Source organism: Anopheles funestus, chromosome 2RL, assembly GCF_943734845.2.
Source record: "Anopheles funestus chromosome 2RL, idAnoFuneDA-416_04, whole genome shotgun sequence".
Taxonomy (NCBI): domain Eukaryota; kingdom Metazoa; phylum Arthropoda; class Insecta; order Diptera; family Culicidae; genus Anopheles; species Anopheles funestus.
In genome coordinates, this window is record NC_064598.1 from 95165773 (window position 1) to 95186111 (window position 20339).

Consider the following 20339-nt stretch of genomic DNA (forward strand, 5'->3'; position numbering starts at 1 on the left):
AGAGGTATTCGAGCTATGAAATCATTTTTTTTGTTCTCTCGTCGGCAGTTTAAACGTTTTGGGTTTTTTTCGTTTGCTACTGCTCAATATGGGTAGCTAAAAGATATGCGGAACTAAGACAACTCCTACCCACGGTATATGACATTAAAGGAGAGTTTGAAAATAGGAATGTACTATAGAAAGGTCGTTTGGATTGCTTTAGGAAGTGTCAGACTCCCAACATCTTTGGCACATGATGTTGACCTGTTTGGATGAAAGAGTGCTAATTGTCTTGAAATCGAAACTTTTTGCAATAAAATTATACTTTCGATGCAATACTATTATTAAAAGATACGGTTTCTTCAGATTTTTGTCGGGAACATTTGCGATTGTTTCACCTATTGCAGAACAGTTTCAGGTTGTTCGTTTGATGACTAAATTCATTTGCATTCTCTAGGTCAGAATTGATGGTGATTTGAGAGTAAAAACTCAGCCCCAATCGATTTCGACTGTTATGGGTTTGTGAAGGCTGTCTGGCCGAACGTGAATCGTAACCGATTCACTAATTCAGTGAACTAATTAATTGCACAATCTTTTCCCATTCGCTACCCAAAACACATGCCAGACGCACAACACCTACCGTAACTCCGTCGTCGTTTTTTTGCCTTATAATTAATTTACATATCCGTTTGCCTTTCTATCTTGCAGAGCCTGCTTTCCGCATGCAAACGACCACCGCAAGACATATCGGTAAGTTGTTTTGGTTTTTATGCATTACTTTCCATCAAAACACGAGTCGTTTTTGGATGTGTTGCTGTACTAAAATCTTGCTTTTTCCATTATCTTATTTTTTAATCTTATTTTTGTTTAAATTTCAAATATTACTAATTTTGAATCGTCTGTTTTATTTATGTTTCGAAGAAAAAAAAATTTCTCCTATAAATGAATGATTTGCTACATTTTTAATTGCATCTCTCTATGTATTTTTTTCCTCAAATTCTCTTTACAGAAATTCATTAGCGATCTTTTGGATAGGGCCAAAACACTCTGAGCTGGACTGGTCATTTCAGTTTAAATGTAGCGTTTAATTAATTTAATGTATTATCATTTAACGACGTCACCAACCTACCATTGCTGCTACCATGGCACAAAAAAAAACCCCGAGATTCCGAGGTCCTCCATCCATCTGTTTCTGTGATTCTGGCACAAAGCGTCACGTTACGGGGCTGCCGGTCCGACCGATCTAAGCTTTATTAGCGTGCGTTTTAGCAACAGTTACACGATTACATCAACATTGTGTAAGTGCATAAAATGTTAGCGAGACAAAAAACAAAAACAAAACTCGCCCCCGAACGTTGTGTTTCGTACATTGTATTGAAACTGTTTGGGCAATAGGGAGGATACATTATGGAACAGTTAAAAACGCACGATACACGTCTTTCGTTTTACAAGATACAAACCAGTTTAGGGACAAGGGTGTGTGTGTATGTGTAGGAACGGTATTAAACGATACAAAAAGTACAGCTTCATGCATCAGGCAGCATAAGAAAAAAAAATGAAACGCAACCAGAAGCAACGGTAGGATAAAAGTGTGGGTGAAGAGAAAGATTTAATTTTTCTCCAAAGAATACTTTAAACAAGCAACAAGCATAGACATAACCACAGCACGTGGGACAGATGTAAGGGAAACGTATGCTCGGACAGTTACGATACAAAAGCTAAAACTCTACTATAAAGAAGGAAAAAAAAACAAACAATAATAATGATCATAGACGATGATGTAGGAACAGAATACAAATTATGATGTAAGTTTAAAAGTAGTAATCGTAATCGTAATCGTTTTTTTTTGTATTTGGGTTAAGTTTACATCTAGCATTTAGTTTACTAAGGTTGTTAAGGAACCCTTTTTTTATTGTAAGATTCTCACGTTCGAGTTTTAATCCTTCGAAATCAAAATACAAAAATGTTCCGACACTTTTAATGGTACACTGCCAATTATCAGACCTTCAGAAGAACCAACTGCTCGGCAAGTAGCGGAAGAAGCGGACGCATGTTTTCCACGTCGTTGAGCTAAATCACGAGTTGGTTCAGGGTAGCATTTTGATTCTGTTTTTTGCGTTTATTGCTCAGTGAAAAGAAGACGAAATGTATTACATTTGCGTAAATTTATTATCACTTTTATTATTCTTACTTATTCGCTTTTTATTCGTTCAAATCTCAGTCAATAAAAATGATTAGTTACATCAATTCCGATAATAAAAGAACACCAACGTTCATTCTAATAAGAGTATGTCGTACTGTTGTCCCTTTTGTGCAGGTTATCTATGATCATAAATGTTGATCTATTGTTACTTATTCAACTTACAAATACTTTCGATCACTCTTCTGTGTTCGATAGTAACGTAATACTAATAGCCAATAGAAGCATGATCATGATCATTAATAACGTGCAAAAATTAGACAACTGTATAAAATACTATGGTGGAACACGAACGATGATTTAACGGTTCATTTGAATTTTTGACAATGACGTTTAGTAGTGACATACTAACAGCCAATTGACGATGATTTCAACGAATGGAAAGCGAGATAAAAAGGAAAGGATTCAATGCTGTATGATGTGATAATACATTTGCGTTGATAAGCATTTTCTTGTTTTGACTGTAGAACAACAACAAAGCAGAACTAAAATGGTAATACAATGTGGTGTGTCCTTTTTGGGCCAAAGCTTGAGCTTTAGTTTTCCAGTAATTTATCATGCGCAAGTAACTCCCGTGCACTGGCTCAGTAACACACTAACCCCCGGGAAAATAAATTATCGCAACATATTGGTTGTTCTGCAACACTTACTCTCACGCTCAAGGTATGCAAGTGGGTGGTGTTTCTATGTTTCATTCAGATAGACTTGCGACCAGAACAGACATAAACACACTCTTAAGTAAACTGTCGTTAGCACATTACAACATCTAATGCTTACACTAGGCAACTCAAATTGCTCAATCAACAATGTAACATGGAAGTATTATGCTGCAATGATGTAAAAAGTGTTGATAATGCAAGATGTTCAGTTGAGTATCAACGAGTTTGTGCACACGGAACGTATTCTAAGTAGAAACAAGATCGTTTAAACACAGTGATAAACCGAAACACGAGCGCCAGAATGTTTAGAGTAATGAAAACGAAATATAAAGAAATATGTTGGGACAAAACTTTTGAATGATAACGACAAAGCGATTCATTTTGAAAAAAAAACAAACACACAAACAAAATATTCAACATACACAAAATGTAGAAAGATCGCTGGATCAGACATAGTGGCGACAGCTTCATACTGACACGATGATTTAACGCAGAGCGCAATGTAGTAAGATTGTACTTTACTGGCATTAGCGTTGATTTTAGTACCGCCAAACATACGACACACGTGGCAGAAGTTTCATATCCTGTGTTTGCTCTCATACATATTATTCACCACAAGAACAGTCGCATACTCTCATCTTCATATCACATCATATCTTAAGAAAGCTGTTACACTATACTATTTGTTCGCGTTCGGACGTTAACCGTGCTGGGGGATGATTGTAGCTTTTTCTTGTCGCAATCTTAACTATACATCTAGAAAATCTTAACCATTACTCAAGTGTGTTGTTTCCTAGAATAATTTTCTTTCTGTAAGGCATGTGCACACCTAAATACACACGCGTGAACTATGTGTTTGTCCAGTAGAAACGATCGTGCAGACGATCACATAGCAGCGCATCAACCAAAATCAACGTGAGGTCGAACTCCTAAAGCAATCCTGCCGTGTGTTTAACGATGGTAGTTTACATTTTGTGAAACAGTGTAACAAAAAATGAAATAAAAGAGGAATTTAAACGATGTAGCGTCCGTCTACATTCGGATGTATTGCATATTATGCTTGGTTTTTTTTTCTCTCAACTGCATTACACCATTAGATTCTTCTGTCACGATCGCACGTAAATTGCAGTAGAACTCTAGCAGATGTGGACAAAAAGTGCGTAACATTGTATGTGCTAGAGTGCTTTAAAAAAGTGAGTTGCACGAGTAAAGGTTGTGTAGAAGAAAGATACATTTTGCGTCTATGTGTGTTCGCGTTCACCCGAATCGGAAAAGCAACAACGCCGCAAAACGCTAGTTATGCAAAACGTGCTTTGTGAACGAATACTTATTTCCTGTAGGGAATCCAAAACCGACTTGCAATCCTAATAAATGCACCGATCTTCCAATCTTTGGATGTTTGTGCTACGACTGGTCAATAGTGCGATCCTAGAAAAGACAGCCAATTTAGTTAGAGTAGGAAAGTTTAGCGCTATGTCCAGCAGCCAATATGCATCCTAACCACACATGTATGGACGAGTTGCGTAGATAAGGGACAGGACATGTAATAAACATTTACAGAAATGTGTTTGCTGCAGGCAGTTGTTCAATTCCAACATCCGAAACGATACGATGTTATGTTTGAAGAATGTAGCAGAGGTGTAATTATTTTCCCTTTTTTATTTCCTTTCAAATGCTTTCAAACGAAGCAGTTACTACTCTGGATAATGTTGTTATTTTAGATGATTTAAATAATTCATTTAACTACCAACTCGTTACGGTTGTTTACACCATGCACTATGGTTAACTTTCGCTTCTAGAACGTGTCTTTTGTCCTTATGCATAATTTGTAAGGAAAATAAGGGTGCAAATGCTTATCTATGATGAAATGCGTAAACGAATAAAATGCTTTTTTCCTTCAAACAACTAATCTTATTAATGCATTTGCCACAGACCTTCCCTCACAAATCAATTCCGAAGCGCCGATCCGTCCTCTAATGGCGCACTTTGGCTTGGCTGGTCACCAGAAAGACCATTACTGGTCAGCAGCTCATTTTCTATATTTGCTAGCACATTCTGATATTCAGTTATCTGCAGCGCCTCCCATTCTGCCTTGAAAGCAGCCTTCGGGTCTTGTGGCATGGCTACGGCGGCACCGGACATCTGATCCTGCATCGATTGCGTTTGATCGGCCGCTACGAGAGAAGACAAATAAATTAGTTTTTATTGCGCAGGCACATATCGTATATAGCACAGTAAATTACCATTGTTTTCACCAAGCACAAGTGTATAGATACTTCGCAGACCAAAAACGTTCAGAAAGTACCACGATGCGGACGATACCCAGGCAGCATCGAGTGAGGCAAGCTCGATACCTCTTTGTAACATCGGCTTGAAGCGAAGAGTTAGCGGGAATGGAACCTTCGTAGTGACAAACCCGGAAAACATCCAGTTAATCCATCCACCGATCACGATCATGGGCAACACGTTGATAAAATTTCCCTTCACCAGATCCGATAACATTGCGGTCGAGTTCGGGCTCGGTGGTGCTCGTTTCTGCGTCTTGAAGTAACCCGTATCTTCGTTGTTGAAGTAGTGCCGACGCATGGCAAACGATTGCTGCGTTAGGTATTTGCCATTTTCTCGTAGTAGCCGTGCCCGGATCATTGCTTGGCTGTCCTGGATCTGGGTAAGTTCTACCTTTTTCTGAGACGATATCAGAATGGAAAAATAATGTCGGATGATACCGACGAGAAAAGTGATTACAACGATGGGCAAAAACACCCAGCCACGAATGTTAGGATCAATCAGCAGCTCAGCCATCGTGCACAAAACGTTTTTTGCACGATAAATATACTGTTTCCGCAAGGAAATGCTAGCGAGCCAGAACTATTTCACACCAAATTTTCCAACTATGTGCCTTTGACAGATTAGACCATTTGACAGCCAACGTGAGTTGGTTGGTCGTTTCATCGAAAGTTTTTAACCTAGCTCGATTTTTCCCTTCCCGCCATCTTCGCTTTCGTTTCTTTCTATCGCTCATAGACCACAACAACACCACTTTTAGCTTGCTAACAAAATTTATTTATTGTGTATCTTCTGTAGTTCCTCCATTGCTTTTCTCGACTCGGTTACGATTTTCCATGAGAAAGTTCGCTAAATATTGCACTGGATCCTGGGGCCTTTCCTTGGCTAATACTTTCAATCCCTGCAGCAGGATAGGAATCACCGTCTGGTCCAAATACTGTCTGGTAGGCAGCGATTGTAGGTTCCCGGCTGGTTTTCGGCCATTATCTGCAGTCGATCCTTTATTGTCTCTCTCCATTGTGATAAGTTTAGTCCACGGTGCTTAGATATGGTGGAAAATCCTTTTGAACGTTTAGTTTCTTCGCGCTTGCCAGTGATTTGTTTACCGAGACGAGCTTCTTGGAATTGCTTACAAAGACGAAGAATTTTGACAACCGGTACATTTCGTTGACAACGTCGATGCATACTGCGATGTCAATGGTTGTGTTTGTAAACAATAGAAGGGAATTGATCAGCAAAAGAAAGCAGCATTCGCAAAAGTCTGGAGCTATTGATAAAATCAATTTGAACATGCAACCCGCCGAGAAAACTAAGCAAAAGCTACTTCCTGAACGTGGTCAACCACTGGCCACGGTTGGTATTCTTCAAAGTCTTGCACCGTGCATTAAATTTAACCGAAACCGCAAATAACCCAGCTATTCTTTCGATCCTTACAGATTGAAAACAAAAGTGCCATTACCTGTGCTTTTTGCGATAAAACCTTCAAATTTCAAGCGACACTTCGACAGCACGAAAAAGTTCACTACGGTATTAAGCAGCACGAATGTGAGACATGCCATCGCCGATTTTTGCACAAAAGCACCCTAAAGTGTCACCTTCGAGTGCACACGGGTGAAAAGCCGTACAAGTGCCCGCACTGTCCTAAAACATTCCGTGGACAAACAGCACTAAACTGCCATGTCTTTCGGCACACGAACGAGGGTGCTAAATGCCCCCTTTGTGAGAAGGTATTTGCCACGAGTTCGATTGTGAAACAACATCTAAAACAGGTGCATACGAATGAACGATCGAACGTATGCAATCTATGCGGTGCGACTTACAAACATCTGAAGAGTTTAAGAATACATATACGGAACCACCAGAAGCGGGTGTGTCCAGAGTGTGATGTAGAATTTAACAGTGTGTACGCTATGTTAAAGCATCGAAAGCATTCACATATCAAAGAAAATCTTCCATTCAAATGCGAACACTGTGATCGAGCATTTGAGCATCGTTCCAAGCTTGCTTCGCACGAAAACCTGAGAGGGCGACCGTTTCAGTGTGAACTATGTTGCCATAGCTTCAACAAACAGGTCTACTTGACCAATCACCAGCGTCGTATCCATTGGAGGGAAATGGGTCTGGAGCGGTTAAGAGTGGCCGAACCTCAGAACGGGTGGAACCGAAAAGGCGTCCCAAAACCAAAACGTGCAAAGACATCACCGAAAAGTGCTGAGACGGAAGATCTTCACAGCGATTATGGTTTAGTTGAGGACGAAAATGAAAAACAAAACGATCCGGCAATCAAGGAAGAACCGGTTACAGTAGTTAAAGAAGAATTGGATCAGTCTGTACGGGAAAGGACCGATGGATGTCATAAAAATGAAATTCAACTAGATCAAGCATATTTAGATGTAATGATCAAACAAGAAGATTTTGCGAATGAATCAGTACATAAAAATGAAGATAAATCGAACAACATGGTAAGAAGGGTCGGTACACCAGTCTTTTATAAAACATTAACAATTCCTTCTATTCCTTAGGCTGATGCGAACAATTCAGCTGACCAACCTATTAAAGTTTTAAAAGCTAGATACAATACATATGATGATTTTTGTTGTTCGTTGTGTGGAATTCTTTGCGATGGAGCAGCTGGTTTGCGGCATCATGAATGTGAACCTGTCCCAAAGAAACAACTTAGTTCAAAGGTGGGTGTCCCTACGTTGTGACGATTATATTGATCTATTTAACAGACCATTGGTATTTTTCTTTCACTGTGCAGAAACCGTTAATATGTGAAGAATGTGGAAATGTGTATGCATCGTTCGCAACCCTTTCCGTTCATCGTGTCAAACACCACCGCAGTGCCCGTTTTCAGTGTGATCAGTGCTGCCGATCCTTTGGCTTTCGTTGCTTCCTTGAGAAACATATACGAACGGAACATGAGCATGAGCGTATGCCATGTAAATTGTGCGATAAAACATTTAAATACGCTCAAGATTTAAAAGTGCACATGCAACATCACGACGATCCCAGACCGTTCAAGTGCGATCAATGTGCTTCTGTATTTCGGTTTCCTGGTGCACTGAGGTCGCATAAATTTTTGCACCAAATGAGGCTACCGTTCATGTGTGATACATGCGGGAAGCAGTTTCGTTTTGCAAATAGTCTACGTGTTCACAAACGACTGCATACCGGTGTAAAGCAATTTAAATGTGATATTTGTAAAAGAGAATTCTCGACCAAAGCTCCCCTGTTGCGACACAAGAAAATACACGATAGCGGCAGAGAGATGGCATGTGTGGTTTGCGGCATGGTGTATTACAAAAAGGTCGATCTAGAAATACATCAAAGCAAAGAACATCCCGATCATGCGTCCGTGGGCAAAGTGAAACCAATCTATAGCTGTGAGCGTTGTGGTAAAGAATTCACCAAGAAAAGCAATCTGAAAGCCCATTCGTACACACACGAGGAAGTGTATCGGTTTTCCTGTAAGTTGTGCAATCAATCCTTCAAACAACATGCAGGATTACGAAACCACACAGTCAATAATCACAAACCAGCAAAAGTGCCTACATCGGCGGAACTGATCGATCGAATCGAAAATTTGCAGCCAAATTGAAATACGTACGCAACTGCTTCAAAGTACGCAGCCTTCTCACGTTTGCAGCTTGACATCTGTCACTGTAAAGTAAACAAACGTGCAGTTGCTGCCGGATACACCAACAAAACGACGGGTGCATTTGCTGCGTAAATCGAACACAAAATGCCGAAAATATTCACCCCAACGAATCAGATCCGGCTTACAAATGTGGCCGTGGTTCGAATGAAGAAGGGAGGAAAACGCTTCGAGATAGCGTGCTACAAAAACAAAGTGCTCTCATGGCGATCCGGTGCGGAGAAGGATTTGGACGAAGTGCTGCAAACGTTAGCAGTGTTTAACAACGTCTCGAAGGGAGAAGTGGCGAAAAAGGAAGAACTGCAGAAAGCGTTCGGCAAAGATGATGTCACTGAGATTTGTAAGGAAATTCTGGCCAAAGGGGAACTGCAGGTGTCGGAAAAGGAACGACAAGATCAGTTAGATTCCATGTTTAAGGAGATAGCGACGACCGTTGCGGATAAGTGCGTAAATCCGGAAACGAAACGACCCTATCCGGTGTCGATCATAGAAAAATCGATGAAGGATATCCATTACTCCATCAAGCCACACCGAAACGCCAAACAGCAAGCGCTGGATGTAATCCGACTGCTCAAGGACACTATTCCACTTGAACGGGCCAAGATGCGGCTGAAGGTGGCCCTGCCGGCAAAGGAAGCGAAACGCCTGAAGGAGCGAATTGCGAAGCTAAGCTCGACGGTGACCGAAGGAGAAGAGTGGGAAGGCGATCGGCTTATGCTGACGTGCCTCATCGATCCGGGACACTTCCGAGAGATGGATGAAATAATTCGAACCGAAACGAAAGGTGCAGGCGCGTTAGAAGTGCTGAATCTTAAGGAAATCAAAGAAGGCGAAGAGGTTCTGGAATGATGTGCCGATGCTCCGTTTGCTAGGTTTGGTTGCTGCTGTTTGGTTGGTGGTGGATATGATCCACGTTATTTATTTTTAATAAAAAAAATCCATCCAACAAGGAGGAAAGCCATACAATTTCGCGTTGATAGTAAATAGTTTTGTCGTTTATTTCTAGGTAATATAAAATGCAGGTGGCCTCAATGTATGCGTTTTTGGTTAGCGAATTAGTGTCTACGAACATTACGCTCACGGTTTGGTGTAAATTGAAAAATCACGCAAACTACTTTTCCTTATCGGAATATTCGTGCAAGAGCTGTGTATAAAGACGGGTAAATACACGAAGCCTCAGTGAAGCTGGTAGAATATTGAGCGTCGCGGTCTGCGAAGAAAAGGTATGTGCATTTAAGTTTTAGAAAAAGGGCACTCGAATGAAATGTTCCCTAAAATCTTACCTGTATACCGTGTGACCAATGACCGGTGGTTTGATCCACTTTCGAGATACAGTACCCGGCGTACCGGATCATATCGCTCACTTTAACCAGTCGTATTGAGAAAGAGTTTTTCTTTCCATCGGTTGGCGTTAGGTACTCGGTCATACTCGTATGCACGTACCCGGGTGAGACGGTTTGACATTCTATCCCGTACGGGGCAACTTCTTCACGCAATGCCAAGGAAAAGCTTGTCATGTAAGCCTTCGTCGCTGCATAAACCGCCAGATAAGGTGTCGGAGCGAGCGATGATAAGGAAGAAATGTTTATGATAAGTCCACGGTGGCGCTTTTTCATTGCTGGCAGTGAAATGTTGCACAGGATTGTTGCGGCCCCGACGTTAATATTGATTAGATCCCACAGCAATCGTTTCTCCATCCGATCCAGCTGTATCGGCTTTTCGTTGATAACGCCCACATTATTAACTGCAAAAAAAGGGATTAATCACGGTGCCTACTGCGATGGTTACTATAGGTTCAGCTCACCTAAGATACCGATATCTAATGTACTCAGTTCCTTCTCAAGCCGTTCATAGATTTGCTCTCCTTGCGAAAAATCCGCCACCAGTATTTTGGTCTCCGTACCGTGTTTGGCCGTAATTTCCTCTGCTACACGTTTCAATTTCGCTTCATTGCGGGCGATGAGCAACACCTTCATGCCTTGGCTAGCCAAATAGTGTGCATAACCTTTCCCGATTCCGTCCGAGCTACCCGTAATTACTGAAAGAACGAAACAACCGATCGTTAATTACAAATATGTACAAACACAAACAGTGAACGTGTTAGCCTCACTCACCTGCCCATGGTCCGTAAGTTTTGGACAACGATTGTTGGCCACCCAAAAACAACTTTTTGAAACTTCCGAACAGTAGCAACAGCGGTGTACGCAGATTGTCATACAGCCAGCAGATTGTACTGTACACCCCGACGACTGTGATCAGCTGTTGTAGTACCATTCCGCAGCAAATACCGTAACCAAGCTACTCGCGATTCAAAACACAACTGATGATGATTTAGGATTCTGGCATGCATATGCGATGCTGACGCAATGGATGGACCGGCTAATGTTCGCCTAAACGTTTATCGGTTTCGTCTTCTACACGATTCGTTGCCTTCGTTAATGATGACGCACTGTGCGCGCCGCGTACTGTGCGGCTAAGCAGTAGAAATCCGGTTTTAGGGAATTTGCTGCGTATGGCAGCGTTATCAAGTTTATGTTATGCATGGTAGTGTTCGTTAGTGTTAGTGGTAGTGTTTGTTAACGTCTGTTAGAACGTTAAAATAATCATTTTCAAAGTAGACAAGGGAGGCAAATTGGTGCAGGTTGCATGGTTGAATTTGATAATGCCAGGTTAAAAGCTTTCTCATACTTCTATATACGACACATGGTGCTGTGAATTGTTGAGCTATTGCGAACGGTTAGCTGATTGAAATGAACATTTGCCGCTAGTTTTCTGCTTTATATTTCTCTTTATCGGAACTATTTTTCTAATAATAAACGAAATACTTTCATGGTGTCTTCTGTCTTTCTACTATCTCTTTCTAGGATGCTCTCTTTTTAAATTTTTAGAATTTTTTAATTTTTTTTCTTTTTTTTATTTAAAGCATTATTTGAGTGAAAAGAAATTTATTTCAACAAATTCGCATTAAAATAAATCATCTTTTTTAATTTTGCTAAATTGCTCAAAAATGAGGAAAATTTTACATTTTCTCAAACAGGGTAAGGAACATGGTTCCTCGAATAACTTCCGGCACGGACACCTGAGAGCATGGCCGTCCAAAAAGAAAATGTAGCTATTGGTGCCATCTATCGATCACAGTTTAAAGATTGGCGATCCGTTAGATACCGACCGAGTTATAGGCAAAACTTGGCGCAAAAATGATCCTTAGTAAATTTTCATTTTTTTTGAATTTTTTGATTTTTTTAGTATTTTTCACTCTTTTTTTTATTTAAAGCATTACTTCAGTGAAAAGAAACACATTGCAACCGATTGGGACTAAAATAAATCAATTTTATTTTTTTTTGCAAAATTTCCCAAAAAAATCGTAAGGGGTAAGCCTTATGAAATTTTCGAGTTGAAAATTTTTTTAAATTTTTTTTCTGATTTTTTATTATTTTTTTAATTTAAAGCATTATTTGAGTGAAAAGAAACACATTGCAACAAATTTGGATGAAAATATATCACATTTATAAATTTTGCTACATTGCTCAAAAATGAGGAAAATAACTTCCGGCACGGACACCTGAGAGCATGGCCGTCCAAGAAGAAAATGTAGCCATTGGTGCCATCTATCGATCACAGTTTAAAGATTGGTGATCCGTTGGATACCGACCGAGTTATAGGCAAAACTCGGTGAAAAAATTATGAAAATTTTACATTTTCTCAAACAGGGTAAGGAACTTGGTTCCGCGAATAACTTCCGGCACGGACACCTGAGAGCATGGCCGTCCAAGAAGAAAATGTAGCCATAGGTGCCATCTATCGATCACAGTTTAAAGATTGGTGATCCGTTAGATACCGACCGAGTTATAGGCAAAACTTGGTGCAAAAATGAGGAAAATTTTACATTTTCTCAAACAGGGTAAGGAACTTGGTTCCGCGAATAACTTCCAGCACGGACACCTGAGAGCATGGCCGTCCAAGAAGAAAATGTAGCCATTGGTGTCATCTATCGACCACAGGTTAAAGATTGGCGATCCGTTGGATACCGACCAAGTTATAGGCAAAACTTGGCGCAAAAATGAGCCTTAGTAAATTTTCATTTTTTTGAATTTTTTGATTTTTTTATTATTTTTCACTCTTTTTTTTATTTAAAGCATTACTTGAGTGAAAAGAAACACATTGCAACCGATTGGGACTAAAATAAATCAATTTCATTTTTTTTTCAAAATTTCCCAAAAAAAATCGTAAGGGGTAAGCCTTATGAAATTTTCGAGTTGAAAATTTTTAAAATTTTTTTTTCTGATTTTTTATTATTTTTTTAATTTAAAGCATTATTTGAGTGAAAAGAAACACATTGCAACAAATTTGGATGAAAATATATCACATTTATAAATTTTGCTACATTGCTCAAAAATGAGGAAAATAACTTCCGGCACAGACACCTGAGAGCATCGCGGTCTAAGAAGAAAATGTAGCCATTGGTGCCATCTATCGATCACAGTTTAAAGATTGGCGATCCGTTAGATACCGACCGAGTTATAGGCAAAACTTGGTGCAAAAATGAGGAAAATTTTACATTTTCCCAACAAGGTATAGAACTTGGTCCCTCGAATAACTTCCGGCACAGACATCTGCGAGCATGGCCGTCCAAGAAGAAAATGTAGCCATTGGTGCCATCTATCGACCACAGGTTAAAGATTGGCGATACGTTGGATACCGACCGAGTTATAGGCAAAACTTGCTGCAAAAATTAGCCTTAGTAAATTTAAATTTTTTTGAATTTTTTGATTTTTTTATTATTTTTCACTCTTTTTTTTATTTAAAGCATTACTTGAGTGAAAAGAAACACATTGCAACCGATTGGCATTAAAATAAATCAATTTCATTTTTTTTGCAAAATTTCCCAAAAAAATCGTAAGGGGTAAGCTTTATGAAATTTTCGAGTTGAAAATTTTTAAAAAAAAATTTTCTGATTTTTTATTATTTTTTTAATTTAAAGCATTATTTGAGTGAAAAGAAACACATTGCAACAAATTTGGATGAAAATATATCACATTTATGAATTTTGCTACATTGCTCAAAAATGAGGAAAATAACTTCCGGCACGGACACCTGAGAGCATGGCCGTCCAAGAAGAAAATGTAGCCATTGGTGCCATCTATCGATCACAGTTTAAAGATTGGTGATCCGTTAGATACCGACCGAGTTATAGGCAAAACTTGGTGCAAAAACGAGGAAAATTTTACATTTTCTCAAACAGGGTAAGGAACTTGGTTCCGCGAATAACTTCCGGCACGGACACCTGAGAGCATGGCCGTCCAAGAAGAAAATGTAGCTATTGGTGCCATCTATTGACCACAGGTTAAAGATTGGCGATCCGTTAGATACCGACCAAGTTATAGGCAAAACTTGGCGCAAAAATGAGCCTTAGTAAATTTTCATTTTTTTGAATTTTTTGATTTTTTTATTATTTTTCACTCTTTTTTATTTAAAGCATTACTTGAGTGAAAAGAAACACATTGCAACCGATTGGGACTAAAATAAATCAATTTCATTTTTTTTTTCAAAATTTCCCAAAAAAATCGTAAGAGGTAAGCCTTATGAAATTTTCGAGTTGAAAATTTTTAAAAATTTTTTTTCTGATTTTTTATTATTTTTTTAATTTAAAGCATTATTTGAGTGAAAAGAAACACATTGCAACAAATTTGGATGAAAATATATCACATTTATAAATTTTGCTACATTGCTCAAAAATGAGGAAAATAACTTCCGGCACAGATACCTGAGAGCATCGCGGTCTAAGAAGAAAATGTAGCCATAGGTGCCATCTATCGATCACAGTTTAAAGATTGGCGATCCGTTAGATACCGACCGAGTTATAGGCAAAACTTGGTGCAAAAATGAGGAAAATTTTACATTTTCCCAACAAGGTATAGAACTTGGTCCCTCGAATAACTTCCGGCACAGACATCTGCGAGCATGGCCGTCCAAGAAGAAAATGTAGCCATTGGTGCCATCTATCGATCACAGTTTAAAGATTGGCGTTCCGTTAGATACCGACCGAGTTATAGGCAAAACTTGGTGCAAAAATGAGGAAAATTTTACATTTTCTCAAACAGGGTAAGGAACTTGGTTCCGCGAATAACTTCCGGCACGGACACCTGAGAGCATGGCCGTCCAAGAAGAAAATGTAGCTATTGGTGCCATCTATTGACCACAGGTTAAAGATTGGCGATCCGTTAGATACCGACCAAGTTATAGGCAAAACTTGGCGCAAAAATGAGCCTTAGTAAATTTTCATTTTTTTGAATTTTTTGATTTTTTTATTATTTTTCACTCTTTTTTATTTAAAGCATTACTTGAGTGAAAAGAAACACATTGCAACCGATTGGGACTAAAATAAATCAATTTCATTTTTTTTTCAAAATTTCCCAAAAAAATCGTAAGAGGTAAGCCTTATGAAATTTTCGAGTTGAAAATTTTTAAAAATTTTTTTTCTGATTTTTTATTATTTTTTTAATTTAAAGCATTATTTGAGTGAAAAGAAACACATTGCAACAAATTTGGATGAAAATATATCACATTTATAAATTTTGCTACATTGCTCAAAAATGAGGAAAATAACTTCCGGCACAGATACCTGAGAGCATCGCGGTCTAAGAAGAAAATGTAGCCATAGGTGCCATCTATCGATCACAGTTTAAAGATTGGCGATCCGTTAGATACCGACCGAGTTATAGGCAAAACTTGGTGCAAAAATGAGGAAAATTTTACATTTTCCCAACAAGGTATAGAACTTGGTCCCTCGAATAACTTCCGGCACAGACATCTGCGAGCATGGCCGTCCAAGAAGAAAATGTAGCCATTGGTGCCATCTATCGATCACAGTTTAAAGATTGGCGTTCCGTTAGATACCGACCGAGTTATAGGCAAAACTTGGTGCAAAAATGAGGAAAATTTTACATTTTCTCAAACAGGGTAAGGAACTTGGTTCCGCGAATAACTTCCGGCACGGACACCTGAGAGCATGGCCGTCCAAGAAGAAAATGTAGCTATTGGTGCCATCTATTGACCACAGGTTAAAGATTGGCGATCCGTTAGATACCGACCAAGTTATAGGCAAAACTTTGCGCAAAAATGAGCCTTAGTAAATTTTCATTTTTTTGAATTTTTTGATTTTTTATTATTTTTCACTCTTTTTTTTATTTAAAGCATTACTTGAGTGAAAAGAAACACATTGCAACCGATTGGGACTAAAATAAATCAATTTCATTTTTTTTTCAAAATTTCCCAAAAAAATCGTAAGGGGTAAGCCTTATGAAATTTTCGAGTTGAAAATTTTTAAAAATTTTTTTTCTGATTTTTTATTATTTTTTTAATTTAAAGCATTATTTGAGTGAAAAGAAACACATTGCAACAAATTTGGATGAAAATATATCACATTTATGAATTTTGCTACATTGCTCAAAAATGAGGAAAAAAACTTCCGGCACGGACACCTGAGAGCATGGCCGTCCAAGAAGAAAATGTAGCCATTGGTGCCATCTATCGATCACAGTTTAAAGATTGGTGATCCGTTAGATACCGACCGAGTTATAGGCAAAACTTGGTGCAAAAATGAGGAAAATTTTACATTTTCTCAAACAGGGTAAGGAACTTGGTTCCGCGAATAACTTCCGGCACGGACACCTGAGAGCATGGCCGTCCAAGAAGAAAATGTAGCTATTGGTGTCATCTATTGACCACAGGTTAAAGATTGGCGATCCGTTGTATACCGACCGAGTTATAGGCAAAACTTGGTGCAAAAATGACGAAAATTTTACATTTTCTCAAACAGGGTAAGGAACTTGGTTCCTCGAATAACTTCCGGCACGGACACCTGAGAGCATGGCCGTCCAAGAAGAAAATGTAGCCATTGGTGCCATCTATCGACCACAGGTTAAAGATTGGCGATCCGTTGGATACCGACCGAGTTATAGGCAAAACTTGCTGCAAAAATGAGCCTTAGTAAATTTTCATTTTTTTGAATTTTTTGATTTTTTTATTATTTTTCACTCTTTTTTTTATTTAAAGCATTACTTGAGTGAAAAGAAACACATTGCAACCGATTGGGACTAAAATAAATCAATTTCATTTTTTTTGCAAAATTTCCCAAAAAATCGTAAGGGGTAAGCCTTATGAAATTTTCGAGTTGAAAATTTTTTTAAATTTTTTTTCTGATTTTTTATTATTTTTTTAATTTAAAGCATTATTTGAGTGAAAAGAAACACATTGCAACAAATTTGGATGAAAATATATCACATTTATGAATTTTGCTACATTGCTCAAAAATGAGGAAAATAACTTCCGGCACGGACACCTGAGAGCATGGCCGTCCAAGAAGAAAATGTAGCCATTGGTGCCATCTATCGATCACAGTTTAAAGATTGGTGATCCGTTAGATACCGACTGAGTTATAGGCAAAACTTTGTGCAAAAATGAGGAAAATTTTACATTTTCTCAAACAGGGTAAGGAACTTGGTTCCGCGAATAACTTCCGGCACGGACACCTGAGAGCATGGCTGTCCAAGAAGAAAATGTAGCCATTGATGCCATCTATCGACCACAGTTTAAAGATTGGCGATCCGTTGTATACCGACCGAGTTATAGGCAAAACTTGGTGCAAAAATGAGGAAAATTTTACATTTTCTCAAACAGGGTAAGGAACTTGGTTCCGCGAATAACTTCCGGCACAGACACCTGAGAGCATGGCCGTCCAAGAAGAAAATGTAGCTATTGGTGCTATCTATTGACCACAGGTTAAAGATTGGCGATCCGTTGTATACCGACCGAGTTATAGGCAAAACTTGGTGCAAAAATGAGGAAAATTTTACATTTTCCCAACAAGGTATAGAACTTGGTCCCTCGAATAACTTCCGGCACAGACATCTGCGAGCATGGCCGTCCAAGAAGAAAATGTAGCCATTGGTGCCATCTATCGATCACAGTTTAAAGATTGGCGTTCCGTTAGATACCGACCGAGTTATAGGCAAAACTTGGTGCAAAAATGAGGAAAATTTTACATTTTCTCAAACAGGGTAAGGAACTTGGTTCCGCGAATAACTTCCGGCACGGACACCTGAGAGCATGGCCGTCCAAGAAGAAAATGTAGCTATTGGTGCCATCTATTGACCACAGGTTAAAGATTGGCGATCCGTTAGATACCGACCAAGTTATAGGCAAAACTTGGCGCAAAAATGAGCCTTAGTAAATTTTCATTTTTTTGAATTTTTTGATTTTTTGATTATTTTTCACTCTTTTTTTTATTTAAAGCATTACTTGAGTGAAAAGAAACACATTGCAACCGATTGGGACTAAAATAAATCAATTTCATTTTTTTTTCAAAATTTCCCAAAAAAATCGTAAGGGGTAAGCCTTATGAAATTTTCGAGTTGAAAATTTTTAAAAAAATTTTTCTGATTTTTTATTATTTTTTTAATTTAAAGCATTATTTGAGTGAAAAGAAACACATTGCAACAAATTTGGATGAAAATATATCACATTTATAAATTTTGCTACATTGCTCAAAAATGAGGAAAATAACTTCCGGCACAGACACCTGAGAGCATCGCGGTCTAAGAAGAAAATGTAGCCATAGGTGCCATCTATCGATCATAGTTTAAAGATTGGCGATCCGTTAGATACCGACTGAGTTATAGGCAAAACTTGGTGCAAAAATGAGGAAAATTTTACATTTTCCCAACAAGGTATAGAACTTGGTCCCTCGAATAACTTCCGGCACGGACACCTGAGAGCATGGCCGTCCAAGAAGAAAATATAGCCATTGGTGCCATCTATCGACCACAGGTTAAAGATTGGCGTTCCGTTAGATACCGACCGAGTTATAGGCAAAACTTGGTGCAAAAATGAGGAAAATTTTACATTTTCTCAAACAGGGTAAGGAACTTGTTTCCTCGAATAACTTCCGGCACAGACACCTGAGAGCATCGCGGTCTAAGAAGAAAATGTAGCCATTGGTGTCATCTATCGATCACAATTTAAAGATTGGCGATCCGTTAGATACCGACCGAGTTATAGGCAAAACTTGGTGCAAAAATGAGGAAAATTTTACATTTTCTCAAACAGGGTAAGGAACTTGGTTCCTCGAATAACTTCCGGCACGGACACCTGAGAGCATGACCGTCCAAGAAGAAAATGTAGCCATTGGTGCCATCTATCGACCACAGGTTAAAGATTGGCGATCCGTTGGATACCGACCGAGTTATAGGCAAAACTTGCTGCAAAAATGAGCCTTAGTAAATTTTTGATTTTTTGAATTTTTTGATTTTTTTATTATTTTTCACTCTTTTTTTTATTTAAAGCATTACTTGAGTGAAAAGAAACACATTGCAACCGATTGGGACTAAAATAAATCAATTTCATTTTTTTTGCAAAATTTCCCAAAAAAATCGTAAGGGGTAAGCCTTATGAAATTTTCGAGTTGAAAATTTTTTTTCTGATTTTTTATTATTTTTTTAATTTAAAGCATTATTTGAGTGAAAAGAAACACATTGCAACAAATTTGGATGAAAATATATCACATTTATGAATTTTGCTACATTGCTCAAAAATGAGGAAAATAACTTCCGGCACGGACACCTGAGAGCATGGCCGTCCAAGAAGAAAATGTAGCCATTGGTGCCATCTATCGACCACAGGTTAAAGATTGGCGATCCGTTAGATACCGACCGAGTTATAGGCAAAACATGGTGCAAAAATGAGGAAAATTTTACATTTTCTCAAACAGGGTAAGGAACTTGGTTCCGCGAATAACTTCCGGCACGGACACCTGAGAGCATGGCCGTTCAAGAAGAAAATGTAGCTATTGGTGCCATCTATTGACCACAGGTTAAAGATTGGCGATCCGTTGTATACCGACCGAGTTATAGGCAAAACTTGGTGCAAAAATGAGGAAAATTTTACATTTTCTCAAACAGGGTAAGGAACTTGGTTCCTCGAATATCTTCCGGCACGGACACCTGAGAGCATGGCTGTCCAAGAAGAAAATGTAGCCATTGGTGCCATCTATCGACCACAGGTTAAAGATTGGCGATCCGTTGGATACCGACCGAGTTATAGGCAAAACTTGATGCAAAAATGACCCTTAGTAAATGTTTATTTTTTTGAATTTTTTGATTTTTTTTGTTATTTTTCACTCTTTTTTTAATTTAAAGCATTACTTGAGTGAAAAGAAACACATTGCAACCAATTGGCATTAAACTAAATCAATTTTATTTTTTTTCAAAATTTCCCAAAAAAATCGTAAGGGGTAAGCCTTATGAAATTTTCGAGTTGAAAATTTTTAAAAAATTTTTTTCTGATTTTTTATTATTTTTTTAATTTAAAGCATTATTTGAGTGAAAAGAAACACATTGCAACAAATTTGGATGAAAATATATCACATTTATGAATTTTGCTACATTGCTCAAAAATGAGGAAAATAACTTCCGGCACGGACACCTGAGAGCATGGCCGTCCAAGAAGAAAATGTAGCCATTGATGCCATCTATCGACCACAGTTTAAAGATTGGCGATC

At 38.5% G+C, this 20339-nt stretch overlaps 5 protein-coding genes and 1 long non-coding RNA gene across 8 annotated transcripts in view; 3 read left to right on the forward strand and 3 right to left on the reverse strand.

Moving 5' to 3' along the window:
- Positions 1-4405, forward strand: part of LOC125763610 (protein phosphatase 1 regulatory subunit 14B) — a 38352-nt gene extending 33947 nt beyond the window's left edge. For all 3 annotated transcript variants that reach the window (XM_049426957.1, XM_049426956.1, XM_049426958.1), the window contains exons 5-6: positions 688-729; positions 989-4405. In XM_049426957.1, coding sequence (XP_049282914.1) covers positions 688-729; positions 989-1030 — 84 coding nt within the window. In that variant the 3' untranslated portion in view covers positions 1031-4405. The remainder of the gene's footprint in view (positions 1-687; positions 730-988) is intronic.
- A 72-nt stretch (positions 4406-4477) lies between these two features.
- On the reverse strand, positions 4478-5766 carry LOC125763563 (ER membrane protein complex subunit 3). Its single transcript, XM_049426867.1, has 2 exons — positions 5082-5766; positions 4478-5012 (listed from the first exon to the last, which is right to left on the reverse strand). The coding sequence occupies exons 1-2, from the start codon at positions 5638-5640 to the stop codon at positions 4786-4788; spliced, it is 786 nt and encodes a 261-aa protein (XP_049282824.1). The 5' UTR covers positions 5641-5766; the 3' UTR covers positions 4478-4785.
- A 592-nt stretch (positions 5767-6358) lies between these two features.
- On the forward strand, positions 6359-8748 carry LOC125763415 (zinc finger protein 431-like). The gene is made up of 4 exons (XM_049426607.1): positions 6359-6477; positions 6561-7586; positions 7647-7811; positions 7886-8748. Exons 1-4 carry the CDS (start codon positions 6415-6417, stop codon positions 8723-8725), a joined length of 2094 nt encoding a protein of 697 aa, XP_049282564.1. The 5' UTR covers positions 6359-6414; the 3' UTR covers positions 8726-8748.
- A 79-nt stretch (positions 8749-8827) lies between these two features.
- Positions 8828-9748, forward strand: LOC125763572 (ribosome maturation protein SBDS). Its single transcript, XM_049426885.1, has one exon. The coding sequence runs from the start codon at positions 8870-8872 to the stop codon at positions 9629-9631; it is 762 nt and encodes a 253-aa protein (XP_049282842.1). The 5' UTR covers positions 8828-8869; the 3' UTR covers positions 9632-9748.
- A 7-nt stretch (positions 9749-9755) lies between these two features.
- On the reverse strand, positions 9756-11389 carry LOC125763533 (inactive hydroxysteroid dehydrogenase-like protein 1). The gene is made up of 4 exons (XM_049426811.1): positions 10897-11389; positions 10587-10820; positions 10066-10526; positions 9756-9992 (listed from the first exon to the last, which is right to left on the reverse strand). Exons 1-4 carry the CDS (start codon positions 11054-11056, stop codon positions 9894-9896), a joined length of 954 nt encoding a protein of 317 aa, XP_049282768.1. The 5' UTR covers positions 11057-11389; the 3' UTR covers positions 9756-9893.
- Positions 11390-13103: 1714 nt separating this feature from the next.
- Positions 13104-20339, reverse strand: part of LOC125763639 (uncharacterized) — a 135592-nt gene continuing 128356 nt past the window's right edge. Inside the window, exons 4-7 of the long non-coding RNA XR_007418374.1 lie at positions 17883-18931; positions 16264-16643; positions 14547-15783; positions 13104-13206 (exon numbers count right to left, since the gene is read on the reverse strand). This is a non-coding gene — a long non-coding RNA (uncharacterized LOC125763639). The remainder of the gene's footprint in view (positions 13207-14546; positions 15784-16263; positions 16644-17882; positions 18932-20339) is intronic.